Raw genomic sequence first — 26,154 nt, 5'->3', positions numbered from 1 at the left:
CTGTTGTGCTGAATTACGCTGCTGCCAATGTTTGTTATTCCGTCTCACCTGGGCAAGGGTCTCGGTAGCGCCCCCACCATAACGCGCTAGGCTTTCACGTGGCAGCGCGATCACGCGTACAATCGTCACTTTCGCCCTCTACCACTTGCTATGGGGATAATGCAGTTCAGAAGCTCAAGTTTCCACTGGTCGTAAACGTCATCGATTACTACTATGTGCTGCAAGAGGTGTGAAGGTATTCACGGTGTATCAAACGCTATCATCGCTCATCAACGCAGGACCCTAAACAAAATCACCGAGCTTGCCCCAGGCAATGCTTCGGTTCGATCTCCACTGGCTCGCTTGCTTCCGTGCATGCCGTCTTCGAACAACTCTTCTTCCTGCCTATTCCTCTTGCAACATACTCTTTTGACTCAAAGCTTCCCATAGCTTTCAGCCCATATTCAGAGTCGTCCTTCACTGGCGGAAGCGGAGCAGTCCTCGGTGCGCCTCCCATCCCCTCCATGGTGATCTCATCGTCTATGTTGTTGGACAACCCGAAGTGGAAATTCCCGAATACCTTGGCATTGTGTCGGTTTGTATCCGCGGTGCGGTTCTGGTAGTACGACGTGTTCTGATTCGTGCCATACTGTGGGAATAGGTATCGGAAGAGGCACTTAGTCGCCGGTGCGCATGCTGTCATAATGTGTACGGCAGGTTCGGCGATGCTGATTCCAATACCGATATCCCAGGTACGGTCTTTGTTGGTAGGGGCAAATCGGTAGTAATATACGATAAACCTACCTACCGACACTCCCGTCGCAATCCATCCCAGGCTCATCACAATCACTACCAGAATCTTTGTGCGTCGATGCATCTGAAGACCCCACACCATGACGGAAGGTATGGGAATGATGATGAGATCCATGAAAATCGATAGAGCACAAGATACCAATACGAATGTCCGCGAGTCGATACATGTACCGCCTGGTATGACATTCCCGTTAGCATCAATGCTATCCATGGCGGGCCTGGACCAAGCATAGGCTCTGGGAGTGCACTGTACGACGTTGACTATCGTTGATCCGATGGAGTAGAGGATGTTGAGCCAGAAAGTAACGTGCAATGGGTATCTTATGCGACGACGACCGTCCTTCATGCGGAAAAGAAACATGATGATAGATGCCCGAATCAATCCCATGACTGGAAGGGAATCAAACTTGTTAGCGAAGTCTCTTGAATGACCAAGGGATACGTACGTGGATGGTACAGCATTTGTACAGTGAAGTTCCATCTCAACGCCACAAGCTGCTCTTCAATCGACTTCTTGGGCAGGTCATAGATATGGTAGCCAGTGCCACTCAATATGATGTACATCCATGTTCCCACGGTATCCGCTATGAGGAGCACAAAAGCAGCCAGAATCAACCAGTCGTCCCAGCAAAAGTTGCGTCCGAGATAGCGCGACCATACTCTAAGGAAGACTGTAAAAGAAGCGACGACTGTGAAAGTACACACAATGGCCAGAACCTCGCATTGTCGGCTTTCGACCATGGTACTGCCGAGTTTTGTCGCCGTAGTCGTGCAATCTTGGAGTGCTCGGTCCGTAAATGGGCAACAGGCGTTGAAGCCCACGGGGTAATATCCAGTGTCCGCCTGTTCAGTCGATCGTGAACCGGGAGAACCAGAGGGTTGACGAAGATCGTGGGTCCACGACGGTAGATCGCACCGAGAAGCGAACGGGGAGTAGTGACGCAAACAGTGAGGATCTGAAGGGATGACGGGTAATGTAGGCAGTATTGGCCCACTCAGGAAAAAGTCGAATGTACCCGTAACGCGTCTGGACACGCTCAAGTTTTTTGCTATGTGACTAGTATATGCCGCGTCCTTCAGCGCTCCACGCGGGTAGTCGCACGTACAATCCCTTAATATCAGATGCTTTGGTGGCCAAGAAGGATGCTGTCATTAACGACTGACAGATGCACGGCGAGGTGAAAAGTTGCATCGGACCAGCCGCTGCTCTAGACTCTTGATGTCTCAAGGATGAAAACCTGCCAGGCGCGGGAGACGTCGTTCTAAAGCGAGGCTGTTCATCATGCAGGCCATAATCGCGGCAACATGGTTACCCTCCGCTCGTAACTTCCCCTCTCGCTTGACCAGAACAAGGACTAGGCTGTCTCATAAAGTCGAAAGAGGTTCCTCACGGTCCGAATTCGGGCTGACATGTCCAGGTCAGCCTTGAACACGGGCCTCAATCGCGGGTTGGATGCCTGTTCACCCTGTTGGTTGGCGAGGAGCCTGGACAACGCCATGGACAATTATTCCGCTAGGCATTATGTCTGTGATGCGGCGAGTCGATATTCTGAAAGCGCTTGCGATTAGGGGAAGTAAATATGCCGATCCTCCGAATATGATGTTGGAGGCTTGTCGGGTGGCTGACGGAGGTCGATCCCGCGCTGGGAATTTATTGCCCGAGCCGTGGGGGGCGGGTCAGCACACGTGTTTTCCCCGAGAAAACAAACTCAATTGCAACGTGAGCTGGCATATTGGTGAATGCGTTCGGATGCCGTGGTCAGGAACGCGGCTCAAAGGAGAATTCTGAGCTGCAGGTTCGCGCGTTAGTAAGGTATTTTCGGCTCCTTCCCGTTTTGGATGCGACCATGACTCTCAAACTTCGCACTATCGGCAGCTTGAACGGCACCAACAAGCAGACCCTGGACGACAAGCCTCACGACTCGAGTAACGATGTGCCGGAGACTAGTCCCAACGACATATTCGAGCGCACGTGGGCGCATTCGATACTCTCTTCACAGCCTTACGCGTACAAAGTTTGCATTAGAAATTGTTGATCGTTCATTGTGATAGGTCTAATATGGGAGAATATGCAGGTGAGAAAATGCGCGTTACGCAACAGCTGCATACGTGAACCCTCATGGAGTGCGGATAGGTCGCAGATTCGTAACCAAGTCAATACCTTGTCGTCGACCCTGGCTATCTCAGCTGTCAACACAGTTTCTAGAGAAGATCAGCAGTCACACTCAAGGCAAAGAGCATTAGCCCACATCCTGCCAAGCACGGTATATTGGGCGTTGCCTCCTATATCGAGTCAGTCACTGAGATGACCAATATGACTATCCTTTTGTTTCTCGTCTCAGTGCGCAACGGTCCGTAACACGCCAGCAGCCGCAAGCCCCAGGCGAAAGGTACAGTAAGAAACGGTCGTTCATGACGCACAAAGAAACTTTCTGACCGACATACAGATCTGCAGCCGTTTAACGGGAGACGATCTTTTTCCAAAGACTGGTAAACTCGGTCGTACTCTGAGTCGTTGGTTTACAGACGAACTTGTAAAGATGGCCTCTGTCGCTTTGTGGCTCGCAGTTCTGACTGCTGCCTCAACCACAGCATCGCCTGTCCTATCAGCCAAGGCTGAAACCAACACCCTTAACGTGGACGTGGACCTCCAAGGTGTTCCTTCCGCAGTCAGATCGCTCTTTCTCCCTGGCTCACCTAATGTCACAACGCCCACAAACACTTCGAGATGCAAGGTCTACCCCGATGATCCTCAATGGCCGTCCGACGAAGCTTGGTCACAACTCAACAAAGTCACAGGTGACCGTGTTATCAATGCACCCACTCCTCTTGCAGCAGTGTGTTATCCTGGCGACGACTACAATGCTGCCAAATGCTCCGAATACACCGTGGCAGCGTGGCAGAAGTCGTACATCCATATGATCGATCCCATCGAAATCATGTCTCCGGTCGCGCAAGGCATGACGTGCACACCACCAGTACTCTTCGACTCCCATGGCTGCACCCGTGGGGGCTTCCCTATGTACGTTGTTAACGCCACTGAGCCAAAGCATGTACAGGCTGCAGTAAACTTCGCACGCAACACTGGTGTCAGACTCGTTATCAAAAACACTGGCCACGACTTTCTAGGCAAGAGCGGTGGTAAGGATGCTCTTAGTATCTGGACACACAACATGAAGAATATTGAGTATATCGAAGAGTACGTCGATGAGAAGCTCAACTGGACCGGCCCTGCGTTCAAGAGCGGTGTCGGTGTGCAAGCCTTCGAGATCTACAAGGCTGCCGCTGAGAAGGGTAGAATCGTCGTTGGTGGCGAAGGAGAGACAGTTGGAGTCATGGGAGGATACATCCAAGGAGGCGGCCACTCCCCATTGACTGGTTTGTACGGTACCGGTGCTGATAGTGTCCTCTCCATGGAGGTCGTCACAGCCGACGGCGAGTTTGTTGTCGCAAACAGCACCTCGAACACTGACCTCTTCTGGGCTCTTCGTGGCGGTGGTGGCAGTACCTTTGGCGTCGTCACCTCTGTGACTGTCAAGGCCCATCCCGATCTCGAAGTCACAGTCTCCCGCTTTGGCTTCACTTCTGCCCAAACCGGAAACGAGACATTCTGGGCTGCCATCCGCGCTTACGTCGACCTATGGATCGACAACGCAGACGCTGGAACATACACATACTGGACACTGATTCCATCCAACGGTACCTTTTCATTTGCATTCTCGCCTTTCTTCGCGCCTGGAAAAAAAGTAGAGGAAGCAACTGCACTCCTGCAGCCCTGGTTCGACCAACTTAATGATTTGGGCGTCAAGTTTGACCCTAACATCACTCATTACGACAACTACTATGATGCCTGGCGCAACTCTTTCCCTCTCGAAGCCGTTCAAAAGCCCAACGTAGCGACCGCATCGCGTTTGTTCCCTCGCGCAAACTTCGAGACGGCTGAGAAGCGTCAAGAGGTTTACGAACGCATCCGCGCATCGAGCGAGAAAAACCGCGTTCAAGTACACTTCAACATGCAGGCTAAGGACCCATACAACACCGACAACGCCGTAAACACTCATTGGCGCCCCTTGGTCTCGTTCAGCATGCAATCTGTGCGCTGGCCCATCAACAGCACCGCTGAGGAGATCTTGAAGATCCGTAAAGATTTCCAGGCGGGCGACATGCAGTCTTGGAGAGACATCAGCCCTGGGGCCGGATCCTACCTTGCTGAGGCTGATCGTCTTGAGCCTGATTTTGGTAACGCGTTCTTCGGTGATAACTACCCTAGGTTGTTGGAGTTGAAGAAGAAGCTCGATCCACAAGATGTGTTCTTTGCGACCACGAGTGTGGGTAGTGAGAGGTGGCGAGTGGAAAGTGTTGATGGCCTACCAAACGAGAACGGCAAATTGTGCCGTGTATAATCGTGCGTTGTGTATATATTCTCTTTCTTTGGACATAAATTATTTTTCATAGGTGTATCACATTCATTAGTGTTACAATCTGCAATAGATGATGCTACCTGGGAAAACTACTGGGTTTCTATGAGAGATCGCTATTCTATCCAGGGTGAAAGCTATCCTAGGAACAACCTCGCTACCTCAAAGTGACGACCCTAATAGCCATGTTCATACAGACAAGCAATCGCCAGTCTCGGCTATACGTCTCTTTGAGCACCACTCAGCGCAGGTCGACCTTCTATCGTATCCATGACCGGCCCGACGAACTCATTCTTTCCTTTTATGAACCACCACACAGCGCTCAGTATGAGAACGCCTCCCAGCACGACCGGGGCGTAGTTCATATTCTGAGCCGTAACGGGTTGGTATGGTGGGAAGAGAAGGAATATGGATACATAAACAGTATAAAAAATAGAAACAAGATTGATGGCAATACCAAGCTTCCCAAGCCGGAAAGGACCATACAAAAGTGAGCTTGGGCGAGCTATCCGTCGATAAAATATGAGCACTATGGGCATCAGGTATGAGATGTATAGGGCGACGGTACCCAAAGAGACGATGGCGTTGAAGGCGGTAGTGGATCCGATGTTTAGCAGACCAATCAAGATAAGAAATACACTGGTCACTGCTATCGCTGGTAAGGGAACGTGGTGTCTCTCGTTAACCCTGCTAAGTGTCTTCGAGTAAGGCAGTCCGGCGTCCTGGGCAAAAGACCACAGCATTCGAGATGCGGTCAGAACAAGAGGTACCGTTGCCAGAGCTGCCATGACGATGAGGGCGCAGGTCATGGCAGAAGCCGCTGCATTGCTACGGCTTATCTGGAAGAATATCTCGATGATTGGGTATCCGGTCGTTGTCTCCATCGCTTCGGTGATGTCGCCCATACAGAATAAGATGACGAGGAGCCATCCAAATCCTATCGCGCCGTTGATGATGATTGATGCTAGCATAGCTCGTGGGACGTTGCGCTCTGGGTCTTTGATTTCTTCGGTGAGATGGGTCGCGCTATCGTATCCTGGTAATACTGTTAGTTTGTGCGAGCAATGGTAGGGTATGCGCAGATTTACCAGCAAGCACATACGTGCTACTCAGAAGGCCTATGCTGAAGGCTACACCGTCACTGCTCCAACCCGACTCGTTGACGTAAGTGGTGAAAACGAATTCGGCGGTATGTTTAGTGGGCGAGATGACGCAGATAACTACGACTAACACAAGCCAGAGTACAACATGGAGCAAGAAAGTTGCATGCAACACCCAAGGCAAGCTCTTGATGGCGAAGACATTAACAAGTGTTGCAAGTCCAAGAAAGGCCCAGTACAGCATCGTCCCATGCCATCTCTGATACGAATAATCCGGGTAGTTGAGTACGATGATACCCTGAAGCATTGTTGCACCAAGAAACGGAGCACTTGCAGTGAAGGTTTGCCAGGCAAAGACGGAGATCCAGCCAGCGGCGTATCCCCATGCTGTTCGAAATTTCTTAGGAGCAAGCTGAACCACAAAGTAGTACTGACCTCCAGCTGAAGGGTACCTGGTCAGGAAAAGGCAGGTTAGGGTATGTTATTGCCAACGAATGCGTTCTCGACTTACATAGATGCAAGTTCAGACAAGCTCAACGCCGTCGCCAAAGTTCCTAAGACTGCGACTGTCGCATCTTATATTAGAAAGGAGGCTATCTCAGGGGGCGTAAGAGACGAACGTATATACCCAAATACCAGTGACACCGGGCCTCCAGATATGAGGCCGGTGGCCATGGTAGATCCGAGTGCTTCCCATGTAGCAATTAGAGAAGTGGCAGTCGAAATGAGAGACAAAACGTTAAAGTTTTGCTGTTACTACGTAAGTAAAGCTTGACTGACCATGTTCTAGTGACTTACGTCTAGATGTTGATGCGGAGCTTGTGTTTGCTCATGCTTCCCGGACACAGTCCGCTGCAAGGCCAGAGCTGACATTCCATTCTCTTTACTATCATCGTCTTTCTGCGCAATCATGTTTCTTCCCTTTTCCAGAGTAACCCGCGACGCGCCTGGTTGGAGAAGTAGAGTGCCACCGATGCATATCCTTTATTACTACTATCAACCATGTGCGGAAGCAGTCCGAACAACCTGGGCTGGAAAAGTGACTATGATCAAATTGGAGAGAATTGACAGGCCTATCAGGATGTGCTTATCTTTGCTCCACTTGCCCTGATTAGTGAAGAAGCTCCATGCTAGATGTCTGGCGTTGATGCAGGGCGATTTCCGATGCTTTGCCTATCGTCCCGAGGCAGGAAGTCATGCATCTCACTTCGTCCAATCGTCAATCAGTTTATGACAGCGGGAGAGACCGGTTTTGCGGGGAGCGGCACAGACTAGTTGTTCTGCAATTGTAGCGGAACTCTGCCGTCTTTGTTCTGGTAGAAACGGTTTTGTGTATACGCCATATTTATCTTCGTCATAGCCCGCAGCGCTCACTGCGCACGCTTGGAAAGAAGTTGTAGTGGAACCGATGAGCCGCAGCTCGGGGCCAGTGACGCTCGATCTTTACGTGTGGTTCGGCCTGTAGGAATGCAAGTATGCTGAGTCTGCATGTTATGCAAATTAGACGCGACAACTATCTGTTATCAGACTATTCAGTTGTTGTTGTAGAATATGGCGAGTAATGACTTAACGCGTCTTATCTTAGCTGGACGTATTGCGTACGTTGCAAGCGGACGGTTTCCGCGGTTTCCGCGATAACATTAGCGCGACGGCCATCCACTGCACTTACCCCATGTACACAGGGAGTGGCAATCACACTTCGGCCGTAAATTCTATGGCTTTTCCCTTTGATCTTATTGGAAACATGATAGCCCCTTCTCGACTGTCGTCGCGCGTTAGACTCCCATATATCACAATTCAATGCTGGCGAAGGCGGCTTTGCGGCGGGATGCTGACATATATGAAGATGCGTTGACAGACAGTCCACACTTATTTGCATTAGATCAAGGATTTGTTGGATTGATCGTCAGTGTCGATGTCGCATGTAGGACAGAGAGAATTCACAAAAGGAGCATCTTTCCAAGCTTGATGCTGCCACTCTCGAGCCTGCAGCATTCCATCTACTGCTATATTCCTCCGTTACACCCAGTTCTACATGCAAATGTCTACCCACCTCACTATTCCTGCACTCCAATACTACTTCGCCTCATTGTTCTCGGCAGTCCAGTCCATATCTAGTACGCTCGGACGCGAGGTTTGCTTTGCCTGCTCCCTGTTGAACGAGTGGGCGTGGCAGGCTCGGCCCTTGCTCAGGGTACTCTTCTTGCGACCGAGTCTGGAATATTTCGGCGCTGTAGTTGTCTAATTGGTAGTTGGGGCTTGGGGAGGCTCGACGACAATCGTAGGCACTGTAGTTGTCGAGGTGGTGTCGGGGGTGGGGACGAAGCGGCGCATGGATCGGTCTAGGAGGATACGAGCGGCGGCAATCTCGTTGGCGTTCTCTGCCCTAGCGACTTCCTCTGCGCCTTCGAAGCCATTGCCTTCGTTCTCGTTCTCCGCCTTGGCGAGTTCGTCGAAGTCTCTGAGGTCCGCGGCTTCGTTTTCTGCATCGGCGAGCTCGTCGTAGTCATCAGACGCAAGCCCCCAACACGCTCCGCTATCGAATGCGGCTCAAGCTGCCATTTCTTCCTCTCCTTCCCTTTCTTCCCTGTCTATCATCTCCTGGTCCTCTTCGCTAATGATTTGTGCCTCCCGGATTTGTTCGCATAGGAGTTCTTCCTTTTTTTGCTTATCTAGGTCGTCGAGCTCCTTGCGCAAATCATTGAGCGTCATGAGGGAATCCTCGTAGACCTTTCTGGTGACCTCTGCGAAAGCCGTGTAGGCTTGCTCTGCTCTTGTCTTCCAATCATCCGCTTCCTCACAGGTATCGCTGGCGCAAGCGATGAGGAGGCAGTTTTCAATGACGTAGTAAGGCGGCAGTGTCTTGTCGCTTCCAGGATGTCAGTGGATATATATGGTGAATGAAAAGTTGGCTCTTACCTGAGGTTCTTCTTGGCTTTGACGATACACTTCTCGATTTCATTGTTATCGAAGAGGTCCATGACAGCCTTGAGCTGGTCTGTATAAACGTCCGTCATCGTGAACTCTGCGATGTAAATAGATAGAAACCAGCTTGAAGTACAGAGCGATGGCGAAGTCTCTCGGTAGCTGCTGAAGGTGTAGATACGTAGGTACAGAAAAGGTTAGTGTATCACGCGAACGCGCTTTCCTGACATCCTCTGAACATAGGGCAGGCAATACGCAAGCTTGATCTGATTGAACAAAGAGAATGGGAATAGAGAAGGTAATGGAAGTCAAGGTAGACGGCCGGAGGTGATGGGTGCGCAGCTTTCGTTCGCTGAGAAGATTTTGTTTGCTCACTACTCAATCACTGTTCTCTCACCACTCACTCACTCACAGCTCAACAACTATAGATTATTGCAGGAAGGTAAGTCCTCGCTGGACTTGTGAGACATCGCCATCTTGAGATGAGAAAGTAATGGGATCTTGGCAGACGAGATGTTTGAGCCACGTAGGAATTCATCGCGTAGCCTATCTGACGTAGCTAGCGGTAACCTCACTGTGAGATCGTTGTAGAAGAGAGACCTGTCAGAATCACCTTATACGATACCCAGGCGCGCCAGCAAGACGATCAGACGTGGCAATTATGGCAATAAGCCAAGGGTGAACATCATGACCTCGGATGCTGCACGCAGATCGCTATCGACTTTTGCCTTGAGGTTTGTACCAGCATACAATACGCCAAATCTTAAGAAGTTCCTGATTGCGCTACCCACGCTATCAAAAACTAAGCAAGTGAAATCAGAAGTTTTCAAGCATGAGAGAACGTGACTTAGTCTACTCGTCAAGCTCCCCGACATGTCGGGCCGGCGTTTGCTCTACAAAGTGGAGCTAGTCGATCTAGAGATCGATTGAGACCTGGAAGACGGAGAAGGAGAACGTCCGGATAGACTCCCAAGCAAATAATGACGTCTAGCGATGATGAAGCACTGATGAAGCACTGAGCGATCATCCCGACTGGGAGGGCATAAGTATGGAACAGTGCGCTTCCAGTCGCCGAGCAAAAGGAGTTGCGACTATTTCCCGAAGTCCAACCCACAAAGTCAAGAGATATGCGGATGTGGGAGAGCGAGACAATCAGGTTCAAGGCAGTGCAAGGAAGAAATTCGAGGAAAGAACCGGCCAACAGCGAGAGGTATTGAACCTGTGGTGGCCCATATACCTTGCCAAGTCGTATACATGCCGTGTCGCTGGATGTCCGTGGATGTCGAAAGAAAGGCCCAGGTGTCTACAACGACGCAGAACTCGTCGGAGTTGATGGTCAGTCCTCAGAGGATATGCACGTTGAACTCTGGGAGATGGTCAGAAGAGATGCTGATCTCATCAACGGGTGGCACAACGGATAGGCGCGGTTGTTCAGAATCATGGTGGAATATGCTGGTGGATATGTCGACACAGACAGTCCACACTCGTTTGCGTTGACTTGAGGGTTTGCTAGACTGCATCGTCAGTGTCGACATCGCATGTAAACCAACGCATTGTTGGCGAAGGAATATCACTTGGGAATAAGAACTCTAGTAGTCGTCCCGCTGAGCCACCGCCCCACTGACATTCTAAGCATACTCAAATAAAAAATCACCGTAACATCCCAACAAGCCACTTTGCCATCAGAGTATCATCCTTGACCTCCTCGCGCGACAAAAGTATGGCTAAACTCCTACGACCCTCGCTAAGCTCTATTTCCTCATCCTTCACCTCTTGCTGCAATCTTCAGAAACCCTGCGCTGTTCGTGGCTGCAGTAGTACAGTGCGATGGAGGCCAGACGTAGAAAGGAGAGGTGGCTGTATATGCAAGCGGCATATGAAGGAGCTTATAAATGTTGCGACAGTGGTTGTGGAAGATTGGTATTTTACGCAGATGCTTGAAGAGGGCGGTTTAGGTGTATTGGATGGTTTGGAATGGTGGTAGAATAATAAGAGATAGTGACAATGCCTTACAGTGGTTCACGTGTCAAAGCCTATTAACTATGGCTCTATCAATACAAGTTCTTCGGAATTTGCTCGATAACAGGGGGCTGATGACGCGCTTCTAGTGCATTCACGTTGTTCGCCATGTCATGAGCTACTCCATTGCCGAACCATCATGTTTTTAATAAAGTCAAAAAAAAAGCCATAGAATCTACGGCCAAAGGGCAATTGCCATTCCATGCGTACACGGGGTAACCAGGCACTAACTCTTACGTGCGGGAATCGTCTAACGCACAAAGGTATTTTGTGAAGAAAGCGCCCCAGTGCAACATCAAGTAAGTGAAGTCATGGGGAAGAATTTTGTGAGCAATGTTGTGGAATGGGTTGACTACAAGCTAGCAGACTATGTGCGTGTAGCGCGCTGGAGTGCGCGTCTGTGCTAGGAGACTTTAAGAGGTAGCCTCTCAGATACACGCTTTGGTGCCCAGTTATCAACTGCGGGCCTACTGTGAGATTCCCAGTTCCTTGTAAAAGGCTTCTGTCTGGGGCTTGCGGCCAAGGAATTCCTCAAGGATTTCCATCTCCTCCTTGGAACCGCCACGCTCAAGAACGGTGTGTCGGTAGCGGCGGCCTTCTTTGGGGTTCATAGGATCGTCCTTGAAGACAGTGTAGAACATGTCTGTGGAGTAGACTTGAGAAGAGAGATAGCCATAGTAGCTGTCGTGGTTAGCACGTGATGTTTGGCAGAGCGATTGAACATGTCTTACCCAGCGTCATAACCACCGATCAAATGACCGAACGTAGCCTGCCCATTACCCCAGTGCCAGTCACCCTTCTTGTCTCCCTCCAGCGATTCAGGGCCCTTGAGCTGACTGATCTCGTGCCTCAAAGAGTTGTACTTCTCAGTGATGTCCATTTTTTCGAGCTCCTCGTGGCTGGCCGGCTCGTGAACAGCCATATCGAAGGTTCCAAAATGCAACTGTCTCAAGTTGAACAGCGCGTCATTGACGTGCTTCGTAGAGATCAACTTGGCGATCAACGATTGAGGAATCTGCTCTGACGGCTTCTTCTCGGCGCCTGATGACTCTAAGTATGCCTTCTCATAGTCGGAAGAGATGTAAGAGTAGTGGTGAGATAGAGAGCGTAGTTGCGAAGGTGTCCAGCACCAGTTCTCCAGCATCTGAGATGGCGCCTCAACGAAGTCGCGAACAGTGTTGGTGCCATGGAACCGAGAGTAGGTCGTTCGTGATACCAGGTCGTGGATACCGTGTCCAAGCTCGTGGAAGAGAGTGACTACCTCATCGTGCTTGAGTAGTGAGGGCTTCTTCTTCGTTGGCTTGGAAAAGTTGCAGACTAGAGCCGTCGCGGGATAACGTCGCTTGCCGTTCTCATCTATATAGCCAGGCTGCAGATTGAAGCTGCAGATTGGAAAATACGAAGTCAGTGTATGTCTCACATGCATTTCGTATAGGCACAACTTACTTGGCAGCATGCCCATACTTTTCACGTGATTTCAACGTTAGTAAGTGTTCTAGAAGTGTTGTGGTTGTCTTCATACCTTGCCGTCACGTCTAGTGTTGAGTTAGCAGAAGCTCGGACATATTTCGGGATGGAGCCACGTGATGTTGATCCGTGCACAGGGTACTTACGGGAAGAGATCCAGGTAGAGATAGCCAACGAAGCCTTCGCCCTCGCCCTTGTCGTCCCAAACGCTAAAGACTTGCACTTCCTCATGCCAGACAATGTCGGATCCCTTGCCACCGTCAGCAAGGGCAGCCCTGTCTTCCTCGCCCACAATCTCGACGAACACCAGACCAAAGAGCTCCTCGAAGATTTTCAGCATGCCTTGGATGGTTGTCTGCAGGGGGAAGTATTCGGCAATAACTTGGTGGTCGAGCTGGAAATCCTTCTCCAGCATCAGACGATCGTAGTACCTGTTGTCCCAAAGGTAATAGTCTTTGGCCAACGGACCTGTGATTCCATTCTCTTTGACGTCTTGCTCCTTCAATTCCATCAGCTTCTCAATTTCCTTCTTGCCACCTGGTGCGAGCCTTTCGCGCAGGTCACCGAGGAAGTCATCGACGGTCTTGGTGGTCTTCGCCATCTTGTCTTCTATCCGGAACTGTGCATGGTTGTCGTAGCCTAGAAGGCGGGCGGCTTCGTCGCGGAGTAAGATGGCCTCTCTGAACAGTGGTACGTTGTCGTTGCACTTGTTCTCATTCTCGACGAAAACCTTCCTCCTTGTCTCCGGGTTTGTGGCGTACTTGAGGGTTGGGAAGAGGTCGGGGTATTTGAAGGTCAGGAATAACTTGCCCTCGTTTTCGCCTTCTCCCTTCTTGAGTCCTGAGGTGACGTCTTCTGGCACGCCGTGCAATTCCTCTTGTGTGAACCACAGCCCACCGTTCTCTTCGTTAAGGTTCTTCTGGAAGGCGATGCCGATTTGACTCAGACGCTGCTTGATCTCCTTGAACCTGTCCCTCTTGGGTCCCGCGGGAAGATTCAGACCATTTCGAATGAACGATTTGTGGTCCTTCTCCAGCAGCCGCTGGGACTCAGGATCCAGCTTCTCGCCCTTCTTCAGCACAGCGTCAATGAGATTGAAGACGTCCTCGCGCATGGACGACTCAATGCCAAAGTCGTCAAGCATCTGTTCCACCTCGCTGGATGCATCGCGCAGCTCCTTGCTTGTTGACACAGCGTTGTAGAAGCCAAGGATGTGCGATTCGATGGCCATCTTGTTGTCATCGCGGGCGATTTGGAGGAGTGTGTTTTGGAAGTTCGCGTTCTCGGGCTTTACATCGCGAACGATAGCATCTTGGACGCTGCGAGACCTGTCGATCTGGAAAGTGTCAGCATCCGGTCGCAACACCCGTCCTGCGGGGTCGGTGACAGCAATCGCAAGCACAAGTTCAAAAACTCAGGAAGACCACATACCAGTCTCTTTGCATCGTCAACTAAGCTTTGCTTTGTAGCTGTGAACTTGGGCGGCAGCTGTGGCGGGGTCTTGTATTGCGACGGAGCCATAGTGGAGTTGGTGAGCGGCCTAAACGGTTGCGTATAGAGGGGATTCCGGAGCGGAGAGGGCTTGACGTATTGTAATATGGATGGGACGCGTCCGCCGAGTCGGATTGAAGCCAGGATGGCGGATGTCGCAATGAAGAGAGCGACAGCGGCGAGAAAGAGCTTGGTGATGCGTGAGGAAGCCACGGTGCTGGTGATTACCCAACAGCTTAAGACTTAAGCCGAGATGTGGGGAAGCGGCGATTGGGCGGTGTGCTGGGATAAACAGGCGCCTAGTAGCTGGGAGCACGACGATGATGCGATCGAGTATAAACGTCTACGTGACCTCTCAATCGCTCTCCCAGACACCTGCGCAGCCGCATGAGATCGACATCCATAGATGGGTCCGCCCGAGGTTAACTGGAAATGGAAAGGTGCCATCGTTGGACCCATGTCACGCTGCAGCCGTTGTGCGACGTCCCACGTTAGACACCCGTGGATACCCTGTTCGGTCATGGCAAACCTCCTGTTGCAGCTGATAGCTCTTGCGATCAAAGGACGAGATCTGTGCGGTTCCAGAGTACAGCACGCGTCGCCCTCTTCCAACGAATTCGACTATTGACAGATAGGATTACGATTGCGATGGCTATTTGTGAAGTTCAAACTCAGTATCATCATATTATCATTATCGTTACAAGTACAAAATTTCTCTTCCAGTTTCCTTACACTGTCATATGCGGGTTGTGTGTGGGCTCCAGCTGTGCCTCGCCTCTACTGCTCGAGCTTAGGCTTTCCGGTATCGTGATGAAGGGACCCCAAGCAGAGCCTCTAGTACGCATCGTATCTGCGTGTATGGTGATGAAGCAATTGGATTGCTCCGTGGCCATCTTCTCGTCCCGGAGCGGCCATTCGCCCATGTCGAGTGCTTTGTGCTGGCTAAAGGCATCAATCTGGAGAGGCTGTGAAGGGACTTTGTAAACCTTCTTCGGCGTTGCGCTACGCTCTTCCTTTTGTTTGCTGCGGAATAAGAGACGGAGGAATGGTATAGACGAGGAGATGATTCCACTGTTTGTCTCAACTTGACCCCACAGAAGGAGGTCGTTTCCAAAACGCGCCGAATTATAAGGTGATTCGGCCCACAGCATCATAACCCACATTCGTACGGACGATGCAGTGATGGCCATGACTCCAACAGAAAATATGCCAATGAGTGCCAGACGTTTGGCCATGGGTATGCGAAGGCTGAGCAGCGTCGGTAGCGGTAGCATGAGAATGATGATGTCGCTTATCAGATTGGAGGCCGAGGAAAACACCCAGAGCTTGATAGGATCGAAGCATTTGACCTGTATTTGCTTGGTTTTTGGATCGCGATCGAACTGTGCCAAGTAGTTGACTGTTGACCAAGCGTCTGAGGGGTTTTCGCATTGGAAGGTGGACGCCATGCTCGCAGCAAATGTGTACATGCACACAAACGCGATCGTAGCGTACACGAGCCGACGGAATGTCTTGTTGGCGGCGATAGCGTGGTAGAAGAAGAGGATGCTGAGTTTTACGAAGCCTAGGCCAATGGTGTAGGTCAAGCGGTATACCCACCATGAGATAAGGTTCCCGCGCACATGTTCCACAACCTCTGGATGCTCCTCCTACGATTTTGTTAGACAGTGGCGCCAGGAGAGCGTTTGGATTCACTCACTGGTTTGAACAGATAGCTTGGACGGGAGTGTCGGCTCGTCTCGTCTTGATAGAAGTTTACGACAAAGTTGCCCCATGTAATCACCTGAACCTTGTAAGCTTTGTAGAAGATGGTACAATATTTCAACTTACAAGAGCGACGAACATGAGATGATCGCTCGCACTGACTGATCCCATGAGAAAGTATCGGCAATAGTATCTGTTCAATTGATCAGCCTTTACTCACGCCGCTTCAGCGACAGTCAGTCTTACCGTAACCCTACGATGATTGTTGACATCGTTGTCAGTATCGCCCCAACAATCACCACCACATATCCCGGTCGAAAGTACATGTTGTATGACTGCGCGTAAGATACAAGAATGAAGGTCGGTCGTACCTACGGCCGATTGAACAGTTCAAGATATGCAGCTATGCGCCCAGACAACAACGGAAGAAAACGAATGTATGAACAAACATGAACATGAACAGAATGAGTCGGGCCTGAGCGTTCGGTTATGAGGGCGGATACAAAGTTGAGGATTCCCCGGATTCTGCACGAGCGGGAGTGAGTGTTCCATAGCGCGTGTCAAGCTCCTGACGCGTGTAGACAAGTAATCTTTGTCCCAATGGTGGCGATAATGCAGGTTAGGCGACCGCATGGCTCGACGCGAAGTGAACCATAGTACGACCTCACAGTTCGTGATTGGTCTAACGGATCGAGAAGGTTCACAGCTAGCGGAAGATGCTAGGTTTAGAAACCGTTGTATAACATAGGGCAGCCATATGATCGGCCCGTAGCCTTGACGAATCCACAATGCCATGGGATGAAGGAACAAAAAACGGGCTTCCTTACGGTCTCGGCGCATGTGGTAGGATCTGGATGTGGATACTGATTCCATACTGGGTGGCGAAACTAATGCACGCTAAGTCCAAAACAGGTACTAACTGTGAAGGGGATAGAAGGCGCTGTTGCGTGGGTAGATCCGAGTAGCAGAAGGCTTGCATGAGGTGATGTACTCGGCATCAGTACATCCATCTGGCCCACTTTTAGCCGGGCTGACATTGTGACGTGAGTGTCAGAGGACCCTGAGGCTGAAACGCGAGTTGCACGCGTCGCTCAACACCGGCGACCTGAGGCGAATGCTGAACGACGATGTCGCATTCGGTGTTCTGTCACACAGGCCAAGAATTGAGGTACTCACAGCAATGTGCTGATCAGGGGAGACCCGGTAGAAGTGTCCATGTTGAACCGCCCTAGGGGATTGTTGATCAGGCAAAGACCCCTCAAAAAATCGACTGATTGAACAAAATCGAAATACAAGAGATTGTTGATGATGGAGATTGTGACCTTTACCAATAACTCCAGTGAGGATGACAGGTAATGACGAGGCAAGGAGAGCTGTCGCATCGCCTGGCACGACAGGAGAGGCATATCAGAATACAGATAACCACGTAACTTGCCTACCTTAGTGTAGGGATGAGGTTTAGCATGCAGGTACACCATTGTGATGCATGTTGGTAGCCGATCGCTGTGATATTACCCTGGCAGTCGCCAGCACTGTCGCAGCAACCGCGTTTGATGGTCTGCGCAGTGACGTCAGCAGATCGCTGCACGCAAAACACACCCGAGAGAGGTTGCTTACACCGATGCGCGCGTTGTTGAGCTTGAAGGCCAAGTGAATACGTCGTCGGTAAAGACGAAAGGGGATGTAGGGTAGGCCAAGACATCAGACACATCGTGAGCGAGAATGACTCACTATCGCTCTCTCTCATTGGACAACTAGTGATCAATAAGTGGAGACCAACTTTACTCGGAACCACACTTTCAGCTACACTAATGCAGTTTTGAAGCCTCAGGCTCAAATCTAGCGAAAAGGGCGCAAGGAGTGCTTGTGAGGACATGCACGGATAGACTCAGCAAACTAGTATTCTTTGGCACACGATGCTGTTGCTGCTGTGAGAAATGGCTATCAGAGTTGCTCACATCGACTCATTGTGAGTTGACTGATGCGTTAGGAGAGCATAAGTCAGGTATGTATACAATCTTGCTCAAGGTGAGCAAGAGTGATTGTCCTAGAGACATGCGGAAGATCAGTACAAAACATGGAGAATGTAGAGTAGAGTTCGTAGCTTTGTAGAACAGACAATGCAATTCATCGTAACAAGATTAACTGTGAGTATCTATCACCAAGTCCCGATGCCCTCTGAGATTATACCCTATTTTGCCGATCTGAGCATCACCCTGAACAGGTGTGCCATGAAACGACTCATTGTCCGACATCATCTGAAAAGAGGCCTCCCTGAGTGTTAAGAAAAGAAAAGCGAGCCCATCGCATGCTGACAGACCGATACAAACAGGACTACTTTTGAGAACGTAGAAGAGCACGAAGCGTCTCGACCTCTCCTTCCAGCCTGGCGTTGCGGACTTTGAGATCATCCCGTTCGGCTTTGACGTCCTTGAGTTCGGATTCGAGAGTACTCATTTGATCGACGCGCTTTTGGCGGTAGCGACGAGCAGCGAGCGTGTTGGCCTTCCGCTTCTCAACCCGGGAAGAGGGCTCTGGGGCCAGAGGGCTGTTCTTTGTGGATGACAATTTGGATGAAGAGGATTGCTCGGTGGGAGACGAACCATGGTCCTTGTTGCTTGTGGAGGAAGAACCAGACAGAGAGTGATCTGGATAGGTTAGACACTACTGAATCGCCAGGAAGTGTGGTCCTTACCCCTCATCATGGGTGCAGATGTATTCATATTGTTCATTTTGCCCATGCCAGACGGCATAGTGAACGTATTCATGTTGTCTCCCGCTGTTGAAAGTAGAGCTGGCTCGCCAGGAAGCAATTGCGTGCCATCGCCAAGATAATGTGAGTCAGAAATAGGAAAGAGGTCCCAGTCCGGAGTGGTTTGGAAAGAAGGGTCCAGTGCAAGTAGGCCGCATGACAAAGCGGCTGAAGAAGAAGCAGTAGTAGTGGTAGGAAGAAGTGAAGTGGTATCGAGAAGAGCACCGCTGCTGTCGGCGGTGGAATAAGAAGTTGCAAAATCCCAATTAATTGACTGACTTCCAGGGAGGCTTGGCGATGACACGGAGTTGCTGTGGTTGCCAGAAAATGCGGAAGAGTTGGTTTGGAGTGTATTGCATGGTGACGGTTGATTGCTGCATCCTGGGATGGTAAAGGGCGGGTCCTGATACCCGCTGGTGAAATCGAAGAATTCGTCAAATGAAATTGGAGACTATCTGAGGGCGCCCAACACGGGGTGATGAGCGCGAGGTTTGGTGGTGAGAGGGAGGACAGCCGCGGGGTGGCTTCTCTTTATACGAAGGGAGGGCGGTGGGTTCCCATGGTTTAGGGCTGATGGCATGCGCTAGCGGCCTACCCCGGTCGCAGTTTCCTGCAGTGCCTGCAACTTTGAATGTTGGTCGGCTGCGCCCTCCAGCATCGGCAAGCACAGCCCACACCGACGACATGGCCACGATACCCTCCTCACGACTCCTCCGGCCCAATCTAGCATTGGCGCAACAGGACACGATTCTTTCTTTCCTCGTCCCATCGGTCCAGTGCGCGCGCTTCTCCACATCACCCGCCCGATGGAAGAGAGACAACAACAAGAACAGAGGAAACTCTGCAGTCCGGGCTACGGGTCTGCGTCCTAGACAGACACTGTCGGTTAGGGAGAAAGATTTTTCAAAGCAGCAATTGCCGAAGCCGGTCGAGATTGAGCAGGAAGTGACGGGCACACCAGACCATGGGCTTTGGGATTTCTTCAAGGACCAGAAGCTCTTGCAGACACCAGTAGACGAGCAGCGGCATGGTAGGCTGCAATTGGACAAATGGTGGGACTATGGTGGCTGACAGAGACGCAGGACGATCGTGGACTGTGGGCGAGTTGCGCAGTCGGGACTGGGACTCGCTACACCAGCTGTGGTGGGTATGCGTCAAGGAGCGGAACCGTCTCGCGACCGAGAAGCTCGAGCGCAAACGTTTAGAGGCGGGTTACGGCGACTACGAAAACCAGGAGCGGGACAAGACTGTGCAGGAGACGATGAAGGCAATCTTAGACACACTCGCCGAGCGACACCAGGCATACCAGGAAGCATACGTACTGGCACAGCGTGATCCGGACATTGACCTTTCAAGAACGGACGGCCCACAGTTCACCCAACCAACATATGTACGTTCGATGTCCTAATAGGATTGACTGTATGCTAACTCAATCCACAGGATCCGCTAGAAGTAGATGACGCCCCGTACAATGCTGTGGCCGAGGCACCTATTGAAGAGCCCTCGAAAGACAAGATACTCCCAGAATCCGAAGTACAGCCGAAAGAAAAGGCGACTCACGCATAATGAGATTCATGAGTGCATGTGGCATACGAGTCTGGGTAACGTGTAGGCGGTATATACACTTGTTCGATGTTCTGCAGATCTGTAGTCTGGAAGAATTGTAACTTTACACATCGTACATCATGTCGCGTTTGGGACGGCGAACAGGGAGAGCATGGGGCACGGTAAGGCTGCTATTTCGAGCAAGGTGGCCGAGCTTTTGTAGCATATCGCGTGTATCATAGCCAGTCATGAAATCAGTGAATTGCACTAATTCAGTACACGTCAAACGTAGTGAGTTATGAAAGTAATGCCAGCATAAACAGGTCGACCAGATTGGCGAGGCGCTTCCCAAAGAGCTACAACCCCACATCCATCACACCGCCCTAAGACCGCTCAACCACGCGCCTTCTTAGCGGACGACCTCCACCGCAATCCTCAACTTTCTTATTCTGCAACCGACATCTGACAGCCATGGACGAGATTGCACCCGAATACGACGTCGTGGTCCTGGGAACAGGTGGGTTGCAGTTACCCCACCTACGTAACGTGCGGAAGCTAACCATCCCTAGGTCTCACTGAATGTGTACTTTCAGGGTAACACAAGGACTCGAGAACGGTTCTTGAGCAAAAACTGACATGCTTGCAGTGTCCTTAGTGTCAAGGGCAAGAAGGTGCTCCACATCGACCGCAATGACCACTACGGCGGGTATGTTATCTTGACAGGTACACTTGGGGCGACAGCTGACAGGGTGCAGTGAGGCGGCATCGCTGAACATCGAAGCAGTAAGCTCGCAACATCTCCAACTGACATACACACACTGACCCGATGGCTAGCTGTTCAAGAAGTACGGCCAGACAGAGGGCGAGCCATGGAAGAAGTACGGCCGCGTCAACGACTGGAACATCGACCTTGTCCCCAAGCTCCTCATGGCCAACGGTGAACTCACCAACATCCTCGTTTCAACCGACGTTACCAAATACCTCGAGTTCAAGCAGATCGCCGGCAGCTATGTGCAACAGGGCAACGGTGCCAAGGCAACCGTCGCAAAGGTTCCTTCAGATGCTGGCGAGGCACTGCGATCGCCTCTCATGGGTCTCTTTGAGAAGCGTCGAGTGAGGAACTTCCTCGAGTGGATTGGCGCATACAAGGAGGATGATCCAGCAACACACAAGGGTAGGCTTTCTCCGATAGACATGATCAAGGAATGGTAGCTGACACTGGATGCAGGCATCGACATCCAGAACTCTACCATGAAGGATGTATACGACAAGTTTGGTATCGAGGCTACCACACGCGATTTCATTGGTCACGCCATGGCTCTGTACCCCACCGACGACTACATCACGCAGAAGGGACAGGCGAACGAGGCTATTGAGCGCATCAGGCTCTACGGTAACTCTGTAGCGCGGTATGGAAAGTCTCCATACATCTACCCGCTCTACGGTCTCGGAGAGCTGCCCCAGGGTTTCGCTCGTCTCTCCGCTATCTACGGTGGTACCTACATGCTGAACACCGATGTCGACGAGTTCCTCTACGACGGTGGCAAGGTTGTGGGTATCAAGGCCACCATGAAGGAGAAGGATGATGCCGGCGAGGGCATGAAGTTCGAGACCAAGGCAGGAAAGATTCTTGCCGACCCCTCGTACTTCCCCGGCAAGGCGCGCGTTACTGGACATCTGCTGAAGGCCATCTGCATTCTCAACCACCCGATCCCCAACACAGCCGATGCCGACTCTCTGCAATTGATCATTCCTCAGTCCCAAGTTGGACGCAAGCACGGTATGTATACATCTGTGTCATGATAGGATTCTGCTAACAAGTGTGACTAGACATCTACATCGCTGTCGTCTCGTCTGCACACAACGTCTGCCCCAAGGGCTACTACATCGCTATCGTCTCCACGATCGCTGAGGGCGACAGCAACCACCACCTTGAGCTGCAGCCCGGTCTCGACCGTCTCGGAAAGATTGAGGAGAAGTTCATGGGCCCGGCTATCCCACTTTACGAGCCAATTGAGAGCGGTGCCAATGACAACGTCTTCATATCGAAGAGCTACGACGCCACTAGCCATTTCGAGACAACGACTGGTAGGTTTTTGAGCTCCGGAACAGTGAACGCAATGCTAACATGTGGCAGACGACATCAAAGATATCTACCAGCGGGCTGAGGGCCACGAGCTGGTTGTCGAGGGCCTGAGAGAGGGCGCGAACTTCAACGTTGAAGAATAGATAGACTTCCGACCTGACGGATGAACAAGCTGCAACGGTCTTTTAGGTACATCGTTTGGTAATCGCTCAAGACTTGGCTTCTATAACAATGACATGCATTCCCAACAAATGCGAAGGCGTTGTGTGATGCTGCGGAGCTCGAGCTCGGTATTTCCTATTTGGGCGATGGGATTGGTACCTCACAATTTGACCACCACACGTTTTTGACAAGCCTGCCATCCAGCCGAGATGGGCAGTAGCTGATAATTGAGACCGAGCATCTGCATAGTGTAACTAGGCGTGCTGTTGCACTTCTCCTTATGACGATTCAAACTCTTGGCAGGGATACCGTCATGGCCCTGCAAACCATTTGAGTACTGCAACGCGTCCACAAAACGTGTCCTCGAGGCGCATTGCTCTTCTCACACTCTTTTACAATGGCGCAATTCGGTCGCTATAGGTTCCTGCTAATAGCGGTGGTGTTCCATCTGCTGTACATATGGAGTTGTTTCTCCACCTACTTTACGAGTCCTATCGTTCATGGCATGCGCGAGCACCGTGTAGAGACGCAAGAAGCTCCCGCTAAACGCTTGGTACTTTTTGTTGGTGAGTCGCGACAGATGAGCCCGATAGCAAGTGCTAACAGAGCAACAAGGTGACGGTCTCCGTGCAGACAAGGCATTTCAATCGTTCCCCAACCCTGACCCAAATCCTCCGATCCCTCTCGCCGACAATACAACCACCCCGCGCCCTCTCGCTCCCTTTCTTCGCTCTCGCGTCCTGGAACATGGCACCTTTGGCGTTTCCCATACACGGGTGCCTACCGAATCCCGCCCTGGACATGTAGCGCTCATCGCAGGCTTATATGAGGATGTCTCAGCAGTCACAACGGGATGGAAGCTGAACCCAGTGAACTTCGACAGCGTCTTCAACCGCAGTCGGCATACATGGAGTTGGGGCAGTCCCGATATTCTTCCCATGTTTGAGACAGGTGCAGTGCCTGGAAGAGTCGACGCATACTGCTATGGCGCGGAAGAGGAGGATTCCTCCAAAGACGCCTGGGTGTTGGATGAATGGGTATTTGAGCGCGTCAAGAAGCTGTTCGCTGACGCCAAGACGAACGCGACACTGGATGCTGAGCTGAGGCAAGAGAAGAGCGTCTTCTTTCTCCACTTGCTTGGGCTGGATACTACGGGTCATGCGCATCGACCTTACTCGTGGCAGTATCTGCATAATATTCAGCTCGTGGATCGCGGGGTCCAGGAGATTACGCAGCTGATTGAAGAGTTCTACAACGACGACAAGACTTCTTTTGTGTTCACAGCGGACCATGGCATGAGCGACTGGGGAAGTCACGGAGATGGACACCCAGACAATACGCGTACGCCCTTGATCGCATGGGGTGCTGGTGTCGCGCCTCCTGTGAAGAACACGTCAGGTGTTGCTAGAGGCCACACCGAGTTCTCTTCGGATTGGAACCTGGACGAGATTGAGCGACATGACGTCGACCAGGCTGACGTTGCGGCATTGATGGCTTATCTAGTGGGACTCGACTTCCCAACCAACTCAGTCGGAGTCTTGCCGCTTTCCTACCTTGACAAAGACCCCAAAGCCAAGGCAGAAGCTCTTCTTGTTAATGCCAAGGAGATATTGGAGATGTATCATGTTAAAGAAGAGATGAAGAAGGAGACACAGCTACGATACAGGCCTTTCTCTGGTTTGGGTGACGAAGCACATTCTGTCGAGCATCGCGTTGCCGATATACAGTCATTGATCAACAAAGGCAGCGCAGACGAGGCTATTCGCAAGACGTACGAGCTTATTGACCTTGGTCTCGAAGGCCTGCGGTATTTGCAGACTTACGATTGGCTTTTCCTCCGGACGTTGGTGACTGCTGGCTATGTTGGCTGGATCGCTTTCGCCATCACCACAGTTGTCGACCTACATGTGCTCACCGAACATGTGCCGGCACAGAGAACAGTGGCTAGTATGGTGATATTCTCTTCTGTGCTTGTTGCGCTATATGGGGTTTTCTTCAAACAAGAATCACCGGTCATCTACTATGCATATGCGTTCTTCCCGGTCCTGTTCTGGGAGGAAGTCTTTGCCCAGAGGCTATCGCTTGTCAAGGGCGGCAAGATTCTGTTTGGCCATCTCAACTCTGGCGCTGATGTCGCAAAACTAGTGTTTGCGACTATTGGCTTCTTCGGATTACTCCAGGCTTTGGTAAGTTGATCCGGAGTAAAGGGAGGCGAATGTACTAATCGAATGATAGGTTCAAAGCTACTTTGTAAGGGAGATTTACACGGTATGTTACCTGCTCGCAACACTCTGGCCAGCAGTGTATGGGCAGGATTTCGTGAAGAAGAACATGGCGACTGTCGCCACTTGGGCTTTGTCTTGCATAGCCATGAGCGCTTTCACACTACTGCCAGCCAACAAGGCAGAGGACATTCGTCTCATGTGAGTGCACTCGGTATCGACATTGACCCAAAGCTAATGACACGTAGCCTGCTTGGAGGTGTATTGATGTTTGCCATTGGCATACTCTACCTTATCTTCGAGAGGACGATCCTTGAAGACGGCAAATCGCAATCTGAGCTTGCCAAACAAGAGTTGAACCACACATCTCGTATCATCCTTGGCATCCAGCTCGGCCTCGTAGCGCTTTCCATGATTGTCACGAAGAGCAGCGTTGGCTACTTACAAGCGCGCCAGGGCATACCATTTGGTGTCCTGACAGTAACACGAGCAACACTGTTCGCCTCGCTTGTGGTGCCACAACTCCACGGTCTCTATCCCAACACCCACTACGTCCACCGCCTTGTAGTCATCTTCCTCCAGTTCGCACCAACCTTTATCATCCTCTCCATCTCGTACGAAGGTCTCTTTTACTTTGCGTTTTGCATGTGCCTCTTCAGCTGGATGCGCCTGGAGCACCAGGTATATCTGCATAACACGGCCGATGCTTCGACTACGGCCATCACATCGGATCCGGCCAAGCCTACCAAGGACGCTGCGTCGGATCGACTCAGCTCACTTCAGAGGGGGGAATACAGATCTCTGACCCTGGCCGACGCGCGCATAGCTCTGTTCTTCATCTTCTTTATTCAGTCTGCTTTCTTCAGCGCGTCAAATATCGCCTCGGTATCATCCTTCTCGCTCGACGCCGTGTACCGTCTAATCCCCATCTTCGACCCTTTCTCCCAAGGCGCGCTTCTGATCATCAAGCTCATGGCGCCCTTTGCCGCCCTCTCAACCAACTTTGGTCTCCTCAATCGCGGCCTAGGCGTGGCGCCATCAGCACTGTTCATGGTGGTGATGGCGGTCAGTGATGTCATGACACTGAGCTTCTTCTACATGGTCAAGGACGAGGGGAGTTGGCTGGAAATTGGGACAACGATCAGCCACTTTGTCATTGCAAGTTTGTTGGGCGTGTTTGTTAGCGGACTGGAGATTTACAGTGAATGGACTATACGGGGCGTGGAGTTTGGCAGCAGCAAGAAGGCGCAGGGTAACGGGACAGTTCAGGGAAAAGCTAGTGGGAAAGCAGAGTAATTCTTGTATAGTGGTAGTATGCACCTAGATTTAGTTTCATATGCGCGTTTGTAATGTTTCTACCATGTTGGGATAGCAATAGGGGTGAGAGGAAAAGTATGGTTCACTACGGCTACCGTAGATCTGCTAGTATCCGTGCAGTCCCCAATTCCGTGCAGGCGAACGTTGAGGGACC

At 51.2% G+C, this 26,154-nt stretch overlaps 10 protein-coding genes across 10 annotated transcripts; 4 read left to right on the top strand and 6 right to left on the bottom strand.

The window, feature by feature from the left end:
• Window positions 1–292: 292 nt before the first annotated feature.
• On the bottom strand, window positions 293–1,533 carry AA0111_g410 (hypothetical protein; the record flags this gene model as incomplete). The annotated part of the gene is made up of 2 exons (XM_028650061.1): window positions 293–1,182; window positions 1,239–1,533. The coding sequence occupies 2 exons, from the start codon at window positions 1,531–1,533 to the stop codon at window positions 293–295; spliced, it is 1,185 nt and encodes a 394-aa protein (XP_028511815.1).
• Window positions 1,534–3,332: 1,799 nt separating this feature from the next.
• AA0111_g409 (hypothetical protein) lies at window positions 3,333–5,195 on the top strand (the record flags this gene model as incomplete). Its single annotated transcript, XM_028650049.1, has 1 exon — window positions 3,333–5,195. One exon carries the CDS (start codon window positions 3,333–3,335, stop codon window positions 5,193–5,195), a length of 1,863 nt encoding a protein of 620 aa, XP_028512246.1.
• A 233-nt stretch (window positions 5,196–5,428) lies between these two features.
• AA0111_g408 (hypothetical protein) lies at window positions 5,429–6,617 on the bottom strand (the record flags this gene model as incomplete). The annotated part of the gene is made up of 2 exons (XM_028650038.1): window positions 5,429–6,246; window positions 6,299–6,617. 2 exons carry the CDS (start codon window positions 6,615–6,617, stop codon window positions 5,429–5,431), a joined length of 1,137 nt encoding a protein of 378 aa, XP_028512247.1.
• A 2,243-nt stretch (window positions 6,618–8,860) lies between these two features.
• On the bottom strand, window positions 8,861–9,327 carry AA0111_g407 (hypothetical protein; the record flags this gene model as incomplete). Its single annotated transcript, XM_028650027.1, has 2 exons — window positions 8,861–9,179; window positions 9,230–9,327. The coding sequence occupies 2 exons, from the start codon at window positions 9,325–9,327 to the stop codon at window positions 8,861–8,863; spliced, it is 417 nt and encodes a 138-aa protein (XP_028512250.1).
• A 2,394-nt stretch (window positions 9,328–11,721) lies between these two features.
• Window positions 11,722–14,242, bottom strand: AA0111_g406 (Saccharolysin; the record flags this gene model as incomplete). The annotated part of the gene is made up of 6 exons (XM_028650016.1): window positions 11,722–11,935; window positions 11,986–12,636; window positions 12,701–12,717; window positions 12,777–12,789; window positions 12,868–14,057; window positions 14,153–14,242. The coding sequence occupies 6 exons, from the start codon at window positions 14,240–14,242 to the stop codon at window positions 11,722–11,724; spliced, it is 2,175 nt and encodes a 724-aa protein (XP_028512251.1).
• A 698-nt stretch (window positions 14,243–14,940) lies between these two features.
• Window positions 14,941–16,188, bottom strand: AA0111_g405 (hypothetical protein; the record flags this gene model as incomplete). Its single annotated transcript, XM_028650005.1, has 4 exons — window positions 14,941–15,861; window positions 15,912–15,995; window positions 16,043–16,109; window positions 16,163–16,188. The coding sequence occupies 4 exons, from the start codon at window positions 16,186–16,188 to the stop codon at window positions 14,941–14,943; spliced, it is 1,098 nt and encodes a 365-aa protein (XP_028512248.1).
• Window positions 16,189–18,250: 2,062 nt separating this feature from the next.
• On the bottom strand, window positions 18,251–19,027 carry AA0111_g404 (hypothetical protein; the record flags this gene model as incomplete). Its single annotated transcript, XM_028649994.1, has 3 exons — window positions 18,251–18,564; window positions 18,612–18,898; window positions 18,948–19,027. The coding sequence occupies 3 exons, from the start codon at window positions 19,025–19,027 to the stop codon at window positions 18,251–18,253; spliced, it is 681 nt and encodes a 226-aa protein (XP_028512249.1).
• A 325-nt stretch (window positions 19,028–19,352) lies between these two features.
• Window positions 19,353–20,234, top strand: AA0111_g403 (54S ribosomal protein; the record flags this gene model as incomplete). The annotated part of the gene is made up of 3 exons (XM_028649983.1): window positions 19,353–19,698; window positions 19,751–20,058; window positions 20,109–20,234. The coding sequence occupies 3 exons, from the start codon at window positions 19,353–19,355 to the stop codon at window positions 20,232–20,234; spliced, it is 780 nt and encodes a 259-aa protein (XP_028512254.1).
• A 450-nt stretch (window positions 20,235–20,684) lies between these two features.
• On the top strand, window positions 20,685–22,442 carry AA0111_g402 (Rab GDP-dissociation inhibitor; the record flags this gene model as incomplete). The annotated part of the gene is made up of 8 exons (XM_028649972.1): window positions 20,685–20,730; window positions 20,783–20,807; window positions 20,860–20,919; window positions 20,969–20,996; window positions 21,048–21,387; window positions 21,442–21,993; window positions 22,044–22,301; window positions 22,351–22,442. The coding sequence occupies 8 exons, from the start codon at window positions 20,685–20,687 to the stop codon at window positions 22,440–22,442; spliced, it is 1,401 nt and encodes a 466-aa protein (XP_028512255.1).
• A 416-nt stretch (window positions 22,443–22,858) lies between these two features.
• AA0111_g401 (GPI ethanolamine phosphate transferase 1) lies at window positions 22,859–25,979 on the top strand (the record flags this gene model as incomplete). Its single annotated transcript, XM_028649961.1, has 4 exons — window positions 22,859–23,027; window positions 23,077–24,647; window positions 24,697–24,884; window positions 24,932–25,979. 4 exons carry the CDS (start codon window positions 22,859–22,861, stop codon window positions 25,977–25,979), a joined length of 2,976 nt encoding a protein of 991 aa, XP_028512252.1.
• Window positions 25,980–26,154: the final 175 nt, after the last annotated feature.

This window comes from Alternaria arborescens (assembly GCF_004154835.1).
Source record: "Alternaria arborescens strain FERA 675 chromosome Unknown contig_1, whole genome shotgun sequence".
NCBI lineage: Eukaryota > Fungi > Ascomycota > Dothideomycetes > Pleosporales > Pleosporaceae > Alternaria > Alternaria arborescens.
The sequence above is the reverse complement of the archived record's forward strand: the minus strand, read 5'-3'. Positions and strand labels throughout refer to the sequence as shown.